Below are 14,605 nucleotides of genomic sequence, written 5' to 3'. Positions count from 1 at the left end.
GCTGGGAACAATTCTCCGAGCGCCATGACTCCGCACTTCGAATGGCTGCGTGATATGAAATACGAGGGAAACATTTTAATTTTCGTCAACACCCATTCGGATACTGAGACTGGCAATCTTGTCGTGTCTGGGAATGAAAAAAATCCACGATCACTGCCGATTCATGAGGTCAGGAGATATAAATATATATCCAAATAGTCGTCGCTCAATTTTGTCGCAACTAGCTTCTCAATAATTACATAGGAGAGAATAATTTGTGGGCTGCAACTCGAGCCATTGCTTCAATCAACAAGACGTCTGGGGCCGGACCGTGCGTTCGAGGACTTGTCGTATGTTCTTGTGGTTCGACTGGGAGGGTAACCAAAAGCGCCAAGCTATTGAAACGCATGGTTGAAGAGTGCGTCTAGTCGTCTCATCATTCTAAGCTCTTTCTAAAATACTATATCTCAGAGATATATTTGACTTTGTTCTTGCCTTCGCTGGAATATCCACACTAGATGCGGTCGTCGTCCCCGCTTTGAACCGATTCGTGGAAAACGTGTATGTTTACGATATGAAGTTGTGGGAGGCCCTGGAGGAGTCGTTTGGGGAGGACAGACACGCCCTCAATCACTCACCGGTGCTGCTGTCGTTTTCAGATTTTAAGATCGACAGCAATCAGAAGAGACACCGTGTGGTTGATACCAGGGTGCTCGCATACTCAAACCTCCAGGACGGCAGGCCTTGGGGCCTTGATATCTTCCGTTGTTTCAATGCAACATGCCAAGCTCCGGCGTACAACATTATATTCCATCCGCATGGAAAGCAGTACTATGGGAAGCATTGGGTGGAGACAAAGATTAGATATTCGTGCCTTGTGTGCAAGGAGACGGTAAGGGGAATTTCTTGTCCAACTTGGATCCATGGGGCTCGATCTCAGAACTATGGACGTGTCTGGTATCAGTGGCCGCTTACTCCAGAGCAGCAACGGGACATTGGTATCATATCATGAAATAGTACATAGAGTAGTGTACCTATTACATCATCTCCTGGTATCCTTACATACGTCGTTAGCATGTACATGGAAGGAAAGCGCGTATTCCTTGCCATGAATTAGAAGTGCTGTACAATTTGGCACTTAAATGTTGTCTCTGCTCTACGATATAACACTTGAGAGACGATCTACATTGGAGTGGATGATGTGTTTTGAATTATACGACGATAGTGATGAGATATGAAGAGTAGCATATTAGTATCCATCAAATAAGTGAAAGTCGTCATGTCTTACCCCGTACATTGTATTTGAGGCTGCATTCACCTGATTTCAGTCACGCAAATCAGGTGAATGCAGCCTCAAATACAATGTACGGGGTAAGACATGACGACTTTCACTTATTCGATGGATACTAATATGCTACTCTTCATATCTCATCACTATCGTCGTATAATTCAGAACACATTAATCACCATAATAATTGCTTCAAAACACATTTATGTCAAGAATTGGGAAGGCGGAAATATGGATTTTAGTTATTACATACACTGTATCATAACAACAGGATATATGACCTGCCTCGAGCATTGTTTGAACTCGACGATTGCCCGAGTACCTGCTAAATATCTTCTCTATAAACCCGCTCTCATGCCATGAACCGAATATTATGGTAACTGATGACGCCTTGACTCATTTCCTATGATATTCAAAACGCATCCGAAATATCGGCACTTGGACCCAGAACGCTAAGCCAACCGATCAATCGTAGCATGCTTCATCACAGCTGATGCAAGCACACGAAGGCCAGGTGCATATGGGTCATTGTCGTGATTCTGAGAGGAGCGTAGCAGGTATCGAAGAATTGCATTCGCACATTTTCCATTGTCGGAACTCTGAATCGTAACATGAATAAATCCATACATTAACACCCTAAGTAAGGAAGAAGTGAATTTATTCACCAAGATACTTTGTAAGACATGGTGCGCAGAAAGCTCATCGACCATTGCCCTGGTAGAGAGTTCAACAAGAACGCGATGTGACTGAGAAAAGACTAAATGAGCATAGTGTAGTTGTCAAAAGATTTATTTCATACCAATGGCGATAGTGCGACATCCTGGTTGTCATGCGTGAATGCCTGGCGGCACTCTGTTGCAACATCCTTGAACCAGAATTCGATAGACATGACCATAGACACTGATTGCAAAAAGTCATCAGAAATGCTTTGCTTTTGCATACGTACAGCAATATGTCGAGCAATAGCCAACCACGATTCATGATCTGATTCAATGGTAGAGTTGATAAATTTGTATGCCTGCGGGTCCGTGAGAAAGGCGTCGATCTACGTGACCTGTAACAAGACTGATACTGATAGTTGAAGAACGACTTACGAAAGGCGTGTCGTTCGTCCACTCTGTCTGAGATTCACGAATCAGGTCTTTCATGGTGTATTGCGGCGATCTTAATTTTTGGTTGACCGCCTTTGGCTTTCCTCTATGCGCTTTCCTGTTGGTAGCAAACACCACGGGTCGTGAGTGCTTGGAGTCAGGCTGTTCCATACGCCTTGTTTCTCTCTTTATTTCGGGTGCTCTGCTTGTATTTCGTTCGCGCAGTCTTGATTTAAGTGGAGGGGAGGTAGATAAATCTACATCCTGAAACGTGTCTTGATCATTTATTTCTTGCCATCCAGGTGAAAGATCGATGTTGGATACTTTATTCTCCTCGTGAGCGATGCTGTGAAGTCTATCCAGATCGAGCTTTGTGGACGAATCTACGACGTCACTACAATGTTCACCAGAGCTCTCTGGTGGTTCAGGGAATCCTGTGAGATCCTGTATAAATTATGTTAGGTTCTATAATATGACACTCGATTACCGACTTAATAAACATACCATGTATGTCAGGTCAAATTCTTCGTTGTGCTGTGAGATGACTGCAGAATCAAATTGATGAAGGTCCGCTGGATATCCTTGGTCCGAAGGATGATTGGAGTGGATGGTCTGTGATTCACCTTGTGTATCAAGGTCTGTTTGTACCTCGCATTCCACGAATGAGCGCACATCCTCTTCGGAGAGGTGTGTATGGTCGTCGTGGATCTGTATGTCCACTTCATTCTGAGGTCCGTCCATCTTCATAGGTACATCACAATCCTCTGTCTGTACCTCGCATTCCACGAATGAGCACACATCGTCTGAAGAGATGTGTGGATGGTCGTTGCAGGACTGAATGTCCGCTTCATACCGAGGTCCAGAATCAGGTGAATGGTCATGTGCGTCCACCGTTATAAGTATATCACAATCTTCTGTCTGCACCTCGCATTCTACAAATGACCGCATGTATGCGAATGACGATGGAAAATGTTGACCATACTCGACAGAGCATTTAGAACCCTGGTGTGATGTGTAGAGTCCACGGCCAACTGCAGTGAAGAAACGTGCCATGCCACCACGGTCAACCGATAACTCCTGGCACTTTGCCATCATTTCCACCATGCCGAAAATCTCACAGAATTCTTCTTGATTTCGTGCTGTGATGAGTAACCCATTCTCCATCAGATTCTCTAAAGTCTCGTTGTGATCTAGTCCTTGGATTTCTCGAAAGCGCATAGCAATATGGCTAGGCAACCATCTTCCGAACCCGCCGATGAGGATCTGACGTGCACTATCACCAAGTGTTTGCAGAGACATCCTTTGCAAATTCCGATCGAAAGGAAGCGGGAATTGTGGAAATTTACTTGATGGCTAGGGGAGTAGGATCCATTTCGTATAACATCCAATCTTCTGAGGAAAATACGTACGTACCATATCTACACTATTAGATTCAGTTCCAATTGGAGTGGATACAACATCCATGTCGATGGCGCCAATAGACTCTGTAACGCCTTCTGGATCTTCTACAGGATCAGGATCATCGGTAAGGGAGGCGTCTACTGCATTCAGCAGTTGCTCGATATCCTCACCACTCCCACAGCCCTGCAATGCACCACAGTAATCATGCTCTTTGCACTCGTTATTGTGATAAGCATTCCAATTGACTATCGACAAGATCAGGGCTGGTAATTTTAAATGATGGAAAGGAGGCACGCACGAAATTTGAGTATGTCTGGACATGTTGAATTCTGCAGACCTTCGAAGGTCACCCCATGACTCTCTTTCAAGGCCTGACGACACTCGGCATGAAAGCCACTGGTTGTGTGATCCAACCACAGGTAATAATCGAGCACTGGAGATCTGAAATCTCCGCACAATGCATCTGTGGATCCAGCAGCATCCTCCAAGAACGCAATGCGGACATTATTCATGTAGTCAATGGTCGATAAATACATATCACGCATATAAGTAGCATTTTTGTGGGATGAAGCGTCGAGGTGGGCCACAATCTTCTTGTAGAGACCAAACTTCTTGTTCAGCGCATGAAGCGGGATACGGTAATGCGGAGCAATCTGGCAGGTGCGAGACAGTCCAGACACCTTGAACGAACATTCTCCATCGACATCCTGAATGGTCCCTTTTACTTTCATTAATCGACTTATATCCTGTGGAGCCCATTGACGGAGCTGACATGATGGGTTCATGGAGGGATCGATTTGTTATTCCAGGACTTCGATTGAATCTTATGAAATACATTTCGGTAGCGACTCGCTGGTAAATCGGCTCTCGAAAGCATGCATATTGTAACTTTAAACGTGATCCTCTAATGGTTTGGCGCTCATCAGAATGCATCGATGAGGGTTTCCATCATAGAATCGAGGCCCATCAATTCTGAACTAATGCCGTATGCCATACACAGCCGTGAATGCTACAGCTAACTTCATATCGATAGGCCAGAATCTATTTTTGTTCATTCACCGCTTTTATTTGGTTTTGGAACTGGCCAAACAAAAGGGTCCCGCCTATTACGCTACTTGGTCGGGGCGAGATGCCTCACAATGGCACTGGACCACTGGTATCTCACCTGACGAAGTATCGTAATAGGCGGGATCATTTTATTTAGCCAGCTCCACAACTAAACAAAAGTGGTGAATGAAGAAAAAAATTGGATTTTGACCTATCAATATTAAATATTAAGTTAGCTGTAAGGTCGTCATACATTACATTCTTTGATGTCAGGATTGTAAGTTTAAGATCAAATTGTCTGGGGCACAGATGACTAAATGCAATTAGGGCAGCTGATCGACACTACGGAGTTAAAATGAAGGCGGCCATGTGCAGCTCGCAGTTCTGTTCCTTGCTCGGGAGCGATGCGACCGACAGGGAGGAGTATAGTACCCGTCACTAACATCACAAACCACTATGAACTTTCGCATATTTACATTCATAGATATGTAATGTCTACATCAGAAGAAACCTCCCGCTATACTACGACTCGTTTACACACTGGGCAGTAGTATCTTGGGACGGCATCATCAACTGATGAAAGCTTCATTAGCTGCACACGGTCCATCCACCCATCAGGAAGTCTACCAAGCGTCAGAGCATCCTCCAGGAGTGATTTCACCTGGAATAAAATAATGCCATTTCCGACCACACCAAAATGACCCCCTCGTCGAATCGGTGTCGTCAACAATGCAAGGAACTCTTTATCGAATTCAACAGCATCATAGATAGACGGTAGACGCATCTTCAATGTTCTTTCCATCTTCTTAGCAACAGCCACCAGGCAAGTATCGTTAAACCACTGTTGACATGTTCTGCAGTAACGCTGCAGGTTATATGGGGAGGAGAATGAATGATCACAAGAATCGCAACTGCAGCGCGTGGACACTTGTGAGTTCTGTTGAATTTACGATGATTAGCTCAGACTGGACCAGAAAAATATATACCCACCTCGATATGAACCCCTTGCAGCTGTATAACATTCCTATGAGTTTCGAATTGCATTGAAACAGTCCACCTGTAATATAGGGTCTCCCCTGGTATTTGAGGTTGTGCTAAATCTTCCTCGTCATACTGAATGATTGTCGCATGATCTGCAGACGCGTAGCTTAGATCATCTTCGCCATTAAAAATACCCCAAGGCACGTACCTTCTATGCAATGCATGTCGACAATGGAGGTGTGGTCACTCAGTATGAGCTCGTATTCACCGACGAAAGCTGCAAGGCTGTATTTTGATACATTTTTTAGAATCATCGCTGCACCAATAAATAAAAGGATAGACACACTTGACACCTTGATCCTCCAAATCCACCTGCCTATAATACCACCGTATGTTAAGCCATACATCCTTCCACATACAATGTCAGCCAAAACACCCAATTTAATTTAGGGTCATAAATCAGGTCACCTGTTTTTGTTTGACGGTCTTCAAGTATATTTCCTCGACCTTTCCATACCAGTATGACATTATAGGGAGACTTCCATCATTTGTTGGTACTGATCGTTTGTCAAGCGGAAATATCGCGACACTGGATTATATATTCATGTCAGTATTTCAAAGGAAATATTATAGATTCGTCTTACTCATCTCCAACTCTAATCACCAAACGGCAATAATCAACCGACATATCAGAGTCTTCATTGGAATCATACATCCCTGTGAGTGGGACAAGAAAGCAATTTATTAGCAAGCAATAACTGAAGGCTGCAAATAACATACATTCCAAGGAAGTACATCGCCTCAGTTTGTGTAGCCTTGGGTGACTATTCATAGGAGGCAATGTTCTTCTACCTCTACCCCCTGTGTGGGATACAGAGCTGATAATCGATGGTCGGACAGACATGAAGGTCGAAATTCAGACGGACACAATATAAAATAATACCAGTCGAGCATTAAAAAGTTTTTGAGTCATAGAAATGATCCGTTTCATACACCTGAGATCCGGGCGGATCGGGAAATAATGTGTTTGGAGATAAACGCACCAGCACAGTATTAGGTTGGGCAGAGTTTAGTCTAGTACATAACCTAATGTATTCATATGGATGCAGTAATTTCATGAGCCGAATTGTAAGAGCCGAAGAGTGGAATGTATAGAACGTTTGAGAGGCTTTTAGGACAGTGAAAATGAATTTATGGCATATAACACGTGGTCTGCAGGACGTTGGAGAGATTTTGGGCTCGAGTACAGCACACACTTACAGTCTGATGGAGGAAGACAATTCCATCAACATTCTACAGGAAATCTTGAAATCCAAGATACTAGATTGGGACCCACATGGTTCGAAGATCTTAGAGACTCATGGATGCAAAACCAGAGAGACAGCTGAAGATGGATGGAATACGGATGATGATATTGGAGCACTGTCAACAGCCGTCGACAACTGCAAAATTGTGGATAAAGATAGGGCTCTTTTTGAAAATAATAATAAGGGGCGACGAGGGAGGCCAAGAAAGCGAGCAATACAGCGTCGTAAGTACATGTACCTCCCCCCTATTTTAATTTAGATAACATCTGCTTGCAGGTAGCAGGCAAAATGCAGAGGTTTCGACTGCTCTGGAGAGCACCTCAAATGAGAACATTCAGAATGCAGGCAGAAAATATACCATCTGTGCTACCACAAGTCCAGTGCCACAACATTTTCCCACTCAAGCAAATGTGGTCCACTGTATCCCGCCTAAAAAACCAATAAGCACCATATGCGATGCGAATAAACAGGGTGGAGTAAGTGAGGAGGATGATAGATTCGATGTACTACATAAAATCATAAACTCTGGCATCATGGATTGGAATTCGCAGGAGTCATGGACCGCAAGCCAGATGACATATGATTGTGGGCCAGATATCAACTGTCATATCAAGAAGCATTCAAGCATAGTGGAGGGTAGTGGAGTAAAGGATAAGCCTCGCCGGCCACGAGGAAGGCCAGCTAAAAAAGTTATCACACATCGTCAGTACCTAGAATCAACCCTGCTTGTTCATTTAAATGACACTTCAGCACAGGCAGCCAATACAAAACAAGACCTTCCATGAATAATGATGGTGTCAGATTTATCATACGTGCGACAAGTAACCCATGCCAGCGGAAATCGCCAGCAACAATAGATAGAGTATACTGCGAGGGTATTGATGACACCTTCATCTCTACAGATGAATGTCAAACAAACGACCTACCAAGGACTACAGAAGGACCTGATCTCGATTTAAATGAGATAGCTGTGGAAGAGATAGCACTTGCCAAACAGAACCCCAATCAACGACATCGGGGACGTCCAAAAAAGCGACTCAGGCGTCTGCAAGTGACTGGTTGGTGTCTAAAACCCTTCATCGAAACATAATATAAAGCATTCACTTTGTAGCATCGCAGAAAGATGTAACTCAAGAATTTATTCACAGTGTTGTTGAAATGCATGACGATGAAGAAGAAGAAGAAGAAGAAGAAGAAGAAGAAGAAGAAGATCTCATTGAAAAATCTCAACGTAAGGATCTTCATTATGGTCTTCAGGATGCTTCAGGATATTAAACACATTTTTGTGCCAACAGGCAGTTCAGCACCCCTTGATGGAAACAAACTGGATCTTGACTATAGACCTACGCCACCACCACAAACTGACTTTCGGTCACCCTCACTTGAAGTACCGGCACTCGCTATGTTAGCTGAACCTACAGAGGAGGAAACATCTTGTGAGTTCACTGTGATACATAAATAAAGAGAGATGTTAATTCCATCAAATAACAGCTCGTGCAATGGCCCGACCAGTTGTGTGGACATCTGCTTGGCACAACTGGAGAACTCTTGAATCGAATGAGTGGCTTGATGCGACAGTGGCAAACTATTATTTGTGTCACATTTGGTATGAGGTCGTGGACAGGTCACAAATGAGATACGTGGACCTGTATGCAGCAATGGCGAATGACATGGTGGATGATGAAGTGAAGCTATTCAGGAAGAACCATTTCTTACCTCAAGAAGGAACATGCCCAGCGATCCCTGTTGGATTCATCGTCCATCATTCCGATCATTTTTTTGCTGCTATTTTCGACTATCAGAGACACATAGCCCATGTTCTAGGTCGCCACATTTCAGACACCATAATGGAAGTGGATGATGTCGATCCACACGACTGGAGGGATTGGGGCGGACCTCAATACTGGAGGAGAATCGCATTCCTGCATGGCTGGAACCCAGGGGATGTCACCGATGTGTCTGTGATACCAAATGATTGGGAGCAAAACGGAGTCGACTGTGGTCCCATAGCTTGCTCTGTGCTGGAGCAATGTCTGCGCACAGGTTTAGACGAGTATGGAAACCTCCCAGCACTTAAATTTCAATGTGGCCACAGACTGCGCATCCACATGTTGCGAGTAATTGCTGGGCGTATCAAGCTGAGCTGTAGCGACTACCTGATGCTCCTCGACAGACCAATGGACGATCGGACAGAGGATGACATACCGGACGAGGATGTAATAAACGCGATTCAGAATGGGCAGCACCAGGCCGAATGCGTCAAGCTCTTGAAGAAATTGACTGTTGTCAGCGCCACCTGCTCAACGTGTCATCAATCCATATTCAACCAGAATGGCGAACACCCCTCACCTAATGATGACGATGGAGATCAAACCACAGTAGACCAGGATGGCTTAGAAGCAGAATGGAGTGAAGATGAGAATGCCATCGACATCCATCTGCCTAAAGAAAGGAGGGACAATCTCGCAAAGCTGATCAAAGAAAACCGACAATTGGCTGGTTCTCGGAATCGTAATGCTATAGTTCCTCGCGCTATTGGAACACACCTTGAATTGGAGCAAGAAACACCACCTGATTCCATAAATACAGGGGACTCACAGCGCTCTGCGGCTGCCTCAGTGTCTCGTAGGCGAGTGAAGAACTTGAATCTTGGAAGCAGTAAACGATTTCCACGTCCAACTGCACCACCACCACTAGCTGCATATCGGGGATCAACATGGCTCCAGGATAACCATCAATTCGATGATTATGAGGGCGGACCTACGATAGAGATGTTGATGACTCCCAGGGACATTAATCCAACCATGACATTCCAGGTTGGGGGAATCCAGCTGTCGACTGCATGGGTGGACTGGATCGATCATGGATACCGCATCACTCCTAGCTCATTCCATATATTCTATCAATGCGAGCCCATAGCTACCATGGACCACATCATGTGTGTTGGCACTACCAATTTCCATGACCCCTCGAATCAAGTTCCAGATCGAGTCACAGGTGCATACAGCCTGAATCGTCTGGGGTTGGCTAAGGAAGGTCAGAACACGCACATCTCTGACGTCGAGATTCTCTCTGCTTCAGAACTCATCGATGCCGCCCAATATGATCCCCCACTGCATGAGGAGTGTAGGTTCGGACACAATGCCTTTGTTCGTGGCCGGACCAGCCATCGCTTCGGAGACGGACCTGCATTATATGTTGACCTTGAACGGGATGCGGTTAAATTTTCAGAAGATGAGCTAGAGACATCAGTGGACATAGACAGTATAATTTGGACGACAAAGGTGTTCCGATGCAGGGGGTCAGTGGGCATATACATCACTCCACCATTCCAAACAAAACCTGGTATATTCAAGCACAATCACACGTATGTCGAACATCACCATTCCACAGTCAGAAGAAGATGCGAATGCGCCTGGTGGAAGAAAGGAATGGCTGTCTAAAAGGTTTCCTATGGCTGCCATCCCTCATGCCTGTATGGGCCGCATATCATCCGCATCCTCGACACTCAATCTCTATATTGCATTTCCGAGGATGATCCACCAACACCCAGTGAATGGACGAAGAATCACACTGATGCCAAAGGAGGTCTTGGATATTTTCTGGGATAGGGTACTGCTTCCATCTATAGGAGATTGCACCGATGTCAGCTGGGCGCCTTATATGAAGCACACGTTAGAGGAGGCACGATACAAGGCAAGAGGTGTGGAAGGACGCAAAGGAGGATGGGGACCTCCAAAAACAATTCCCCTGTCAGATGATGACTTTAGGGATGTTCAGGAACGCATGGAAGCCTGCATACGCAATGGAGAGGGGGAGCTCAGCATGTATGGGTCGTTCTTCTTCATTTTGGAGGGGAAGGGAATCAAGCTCCTCACAAAGGATGGACAGCGAGGACGTTTCTCAGGACCGGAGGAAGCCTTGCGTCGCAACCTGTCAGACCTGGACTGGCCATATATGATGAACCACAGGCATGGCGAGCTTCTGGTGGATGTGGGTATCTCATTCACTCCACGCTCTCCAGAAGTTCCGGTTGTTGGTGTATGGAGATTAGATGCATTGGAGGCATCGTATGGCGCAGGAGGTTACAAGCGAGGCGAGATTCATCACCAGAACACACTCTCCAGATATGGTGCCCTCCAGGCAGAGATGCAGCAGCAGAGATCCCAGCAGACCCACATAGCATTCCGGAGCAGCTACAACCTATACTACGAATCCATCCGAACAAACAACAACCAGGTAAACTTCGCTTCGGACAGTGATGCCTACAAGCTTTCTCCATCGTACATGGCCGAATGCTTCGAAATAATGAAGGTTGTCGAAGGGTGCAAGGGGAAAACATATGGTGTCAGAGATGAGTATAGGGTGAGCGGACAAGCGGCTAGAACAATGTTGGATAACATAGAAAACAAGGTAAGTAATATACACTGCGTCGATCGTTGTAATGTAAGCTGAATGTCTCCATGTCAATGCAGGCTATAGACTATCTGCGCTCAGATCCTATACTGTGGATTCCATCCAATGTCTGGTTTGAGTTGATCAGGCGACGTGTGCGGGAGATTCAAAGGACCCAAATCTTCATTGTCAAAAAGAACCCTCCCAATCTTGGCACCCTAACTGGCTTGCTGAACCACATGCTTCGTTCAACCATATCAACGCCTATCGTCTACGACCGTCATGTCCGTGAATCACTCGCCCTCCTTGAATACAGAAATGTACTCGAAACAGCAGGGATGTTCTTCTTGCAGGAATTTGATCTATGCAGCGAAACCTGCCTGGAGGAAGTGCAGCAAATCGATGATGTGAATGTGTTGGCACTCATGGGTGTAAATGCGAAGGCTCAAAGAGACAAAGCAGTGGGAAAAGTGGAAGGATGGAAGATAACAGAGTCAGGAATGGAAGGCTATCCTCTTGGTCGGACACCAACATGGACTCAGCTAAAGACAGCAATTTCAAGCTCTCCTGCGACGATCATGAGACCATGGGTATGGTTATCCAGCTTTTCTAACATCGAACTCTCTGTTGAACGACTTGTGGTTGCATTCACGAGGCACATGTGGCTGATGCTGACGGATGAAGTCCTTAAGGGCATCAGACCCTACCCCAAATCGCTTAAGGAGTCCATGAAGTGCTGGACGATGACGAGCATCGACGATACCCTCGCTTTAGTTGCTTTTGAAGCATGCAATTCTGGGTTGCATGATCATACAGGCGTAACTCCAGGTCGCATGGGTCCCAAGTCGAGAGCGTTTGTGGACAGATGCTCCCTATTTTTTCCCGATCCTGATGCATCACATAAAAACAACGCTCAATGGTCCACACTATGGGAGGGAGATGGATACATCGCACAGTTTCACAGGATGATGAAGATGATGGAAGAAGAACAACGGGTATTGCTGAAGCAAGGTCTACGCTGAGGTATTTTCAAACCTTCATTGTCTTCCTGCAAGTGGTGCACGAGTGTGGGTGCAGAAGAATGATGCCATAGTCTTCATAACAAATCCTGCATATTATAGGATAGACTGCATCGGAAGGGGGGGCGAGAGCCAGAGGAGAGCCCCAAGAGCACGTCGCACTATGAAGTTAATCAAGGGCAAGCGCATCTTTGCGGCTGACCTGATGGACTCACAACCATTTGATGCTGATGGAAATCTGAGAAGAAAGACAGAGAGGCAAAAGCGTCGAGAGATCCACAAAAAAATAACCATGGCCAAGAAAAACAAGAGGGTGCCTCCTCCTCCACATCCTCGTAAATCCAGATTATTTCCCATGGACACAGGAGAGACTATAGAAGAGGGTGATGCAATGGATGTTGATTAGTATATATACATGACATCGATGTATTAGTAAACACTATGAGGAGATCCATAGTGGATCTGGGTGCATCTGGTAGCATGACACTTGACATGGATAGATAAGCCTGCTAAAAACATATTCAAAATACTGCTACAAGGCTGCAAACAATGATTTCTGTGCTCATCAGCACATCTCATACAGTTTCACCACTCTGTGCTGTGGAAGGGTTTGGCGGAAGGGTTCAGTGTAACAAGCTTAAGGCTGAAGGTAGTGATCTAAAACGTAGTACTTACCTTCATGGTGGTTTTGATATCTGTCTATCTTCAAATATGTTTCAAAGGTGGCAAGACAGGCCAACAATTTGCTATTGAGTCGGCTGTGTCTGGCATGGAGGGTGGTAGGAGACGAAGCCAGCTCACAGCTGCGTCATGACTCGCATTAATCAAGTATTCCACATCGATGACACTCTTGCATCAGTGGCCTTTGAAGCAATCAATGCTGGACTGCAGGACCATACAGGTGTAACTCCAGGTCGCATGGGTCCTAGGTCAAGAGCATTTGCAAACCGGTCCTTGATGTTCTTTCCTGACCCTGAAGCCTCCTATAAGCTGACAGCCTTTTATTGTTGAAGTGAGAGCTCCAGCACTGACATGCCAAAAAAGCGACCAGGCTCATTATTTGCTGGACAATTTGGTCGCACAGATGGTCATATTAAAGAGATAGATAAGTTATGCCACACTGATGTTGGTTTTCATGAAGTCAGCAGTGAAGTCATGACGCACAATGGTGGTAGAAACAAGCCAGGAAATCACCAACCATAACAGCAATGATAGATGGGGAGTGGTCACTGCAAGGCAGAGTGGGGCAAGTTCCTCTCAATACCATGTATGTTGATCATTGTCTGCAGCGGACATGATTGGCAAGAGTGGCATGAGCGGTAAAGTTGATTCTTTCACTACATAAGATTTCGATTGCTGAGGAGATTTGCAGCCTGTACCTCTGTAGTCACCGAAATTTCATATCACACTGCACCCACAATCAATGCAGATGTGTTGTTCAACTGGAAACCAGCCGAACTCATCCTGGTGATTCAAGATGAAGCAGAGTCTGTGTTACCTGTTCTGACATATATTCTAGACATGCACCAGTCGTGAAATCACTACCTTCACCTTCTTCACCTCTCATCCAAACATGCAGCGAGTTCCTTGCTGTCTTATTTATCATGGAAGACAAAAAACTTGAGAGCTTGTCATATGCAAATTGAAACAGGTGAACCAATACTGGCGAGTCAAGATGAACCAGTTTGAACACTGAAATCATGGCAGGACAAGGATTCGAACCTGGTCCTTCCCAATGACCAGTGCTTGAGTGCCGGGTGCAATGCACCTGCCTACAACATGATATTTCATCCGCATGAAAAGCAATATTATGGGAAGCAGTGGTTGCAGACAAAGATGAAATATGAATGTCTGCAATGCGGCGTCATTCATAAAGCCATCCAATTTCGCCTGTTTTCCATTTCCACATAGTAAGCTCTTAAGTGTTGTCCTGCCATGATTTCAGCTACCAATATGTGAACCCTATTTCTGTTTTTCCCATATCAATGCAGATGTGTTGTTCCTTTCCGAGGCTGCATGGAGAGAGGAAATTGTCATTCTACTTGATGACATCAAGGCTGAAGGTAGTGATCTAAAACGTAGAACTTACCTTCATGG

The 14,605-nt window shown here is 45.2% G+C and overlaps 4 protein-coding genes across 4 annotated transcripts; 2 read left to right on the top strand and 2 right to left on the bottom strand.

The window, feature by feature from the left end:
* Nucleotides 1-317: 317 nt before the first annotated feature.
* On the top strand, nucleotides 318-991 carry HD556DRAFT_1248382 (uncharacterized protein; the record flags this gene model as incomplete). The annotated part of the gene is made up of 2 exons (XM_041298769.1): nucleotides 318-397; nucleotides 451-991. Coding segments are annotated over 2 exons (621 nt in total), but the record flags the coding sequence as incomplete, so codon positions are not given.
* A 728-nt stretch (nucleotides 992-1,719) lies between these two features.
* Nucleotides 1,720-4,544, bottom strand: HD556DRAFT_1449772 (uncharacterized protein; the record flags this gene model as incomplete). Its single annotated transcript, XM_041307643.1, has 8 exons — nucleotides 1,720-1,866; nucleotides 1,933-2,013; nucleotides 2,067-2,167; nucleotides 2,210-2,312; nucleotides 2,362-2,802; nucleotides 2,863-3,711; nucleotides 3,772-4,004; nucleotides 4,058-4,544. The coding sequence occupies 8 exons, from the start codon at nucleotides 4,542-4,544 to the stop codon at nucleotides 1,720-1,722; spliced, it is 2,442 nt and encodes an 813-aa protein (XP_041153849.1).
* Nucleotides 4,545-5,323: 779 nt separating this feature from the next.
* On the bottom strand, nucleotides 5,324-6,691 carry HD556DRAFT_1449771 (uncharacterized protein; the record flags this gene model as incomplete). Its single annotated transcript, XM_041307642.1, has 7 exons — nucleotides 5,324-5,743; nucleotides 5,797-5,939; nucleotides 5,996-6,072; nucleotides 6,134-6,195; nucleotides 6,256-6,376; nucleotides 6,432-6,504; nucleotides 6,568-6,691. The coding sequence occupies 7 exons, from the start codon at nucleotides 6,689-6,691 to the stop codon at nucleotides 5,324-5,326; spliced, it is 1,020 nt and encodes a 339-aa protein (XP_041153848.1).
* A 362-nt stretch (nucleotides 6,692-7,053) lies between these two features.
* Nucleotides 7,054-12,511, top strand: HD556DRAFT_1507253 (uncharacterized protein; the record flags this gene model as incomplete). Its single annotated transcript, XM_041309047.1, has 8 exons — nucleotides 7,054-7,318; nucleotides 7,371-7,796; nucleotides 7,850-8,152; nucleotides 8,206-8,325; nucleotides 8,390-8,530; nucleotides 8,586-10,395; nucleotides 10,451-11,507; nucleotides 11,570-12,511. 8 exons carry the CDS (start codon nucleotides 7,054-7,056, stop codon nucleotides 12,509-12,511), a joined length of 5,064 nt encoding a protein of 1,687 aa, XP_041153847.1.
* Between the last annotated feature and the right edge of the window lie 2,094 nt (nucleotides 12,512-14,605).

This window comes from Suillus plorans, assembly GCF_016647745.1.
Source record: "Suillus plorans strain S12 chromosome Unknown HD556scaffold_93, whole genome shotgun sequence".
In the NCBI taxonomy this organism is placed as follows: domain Eukaryota; kingdom Fungi; phylum Basidiomycota; class Agaricomycetes; order Boletales; family Suillaceae; genus Suillus; species Suillus plorans.
Note: the sequence above shows the minus strand (reverse complement) of the source record. Positions and strands in the feature narration are given on the sequence as shown.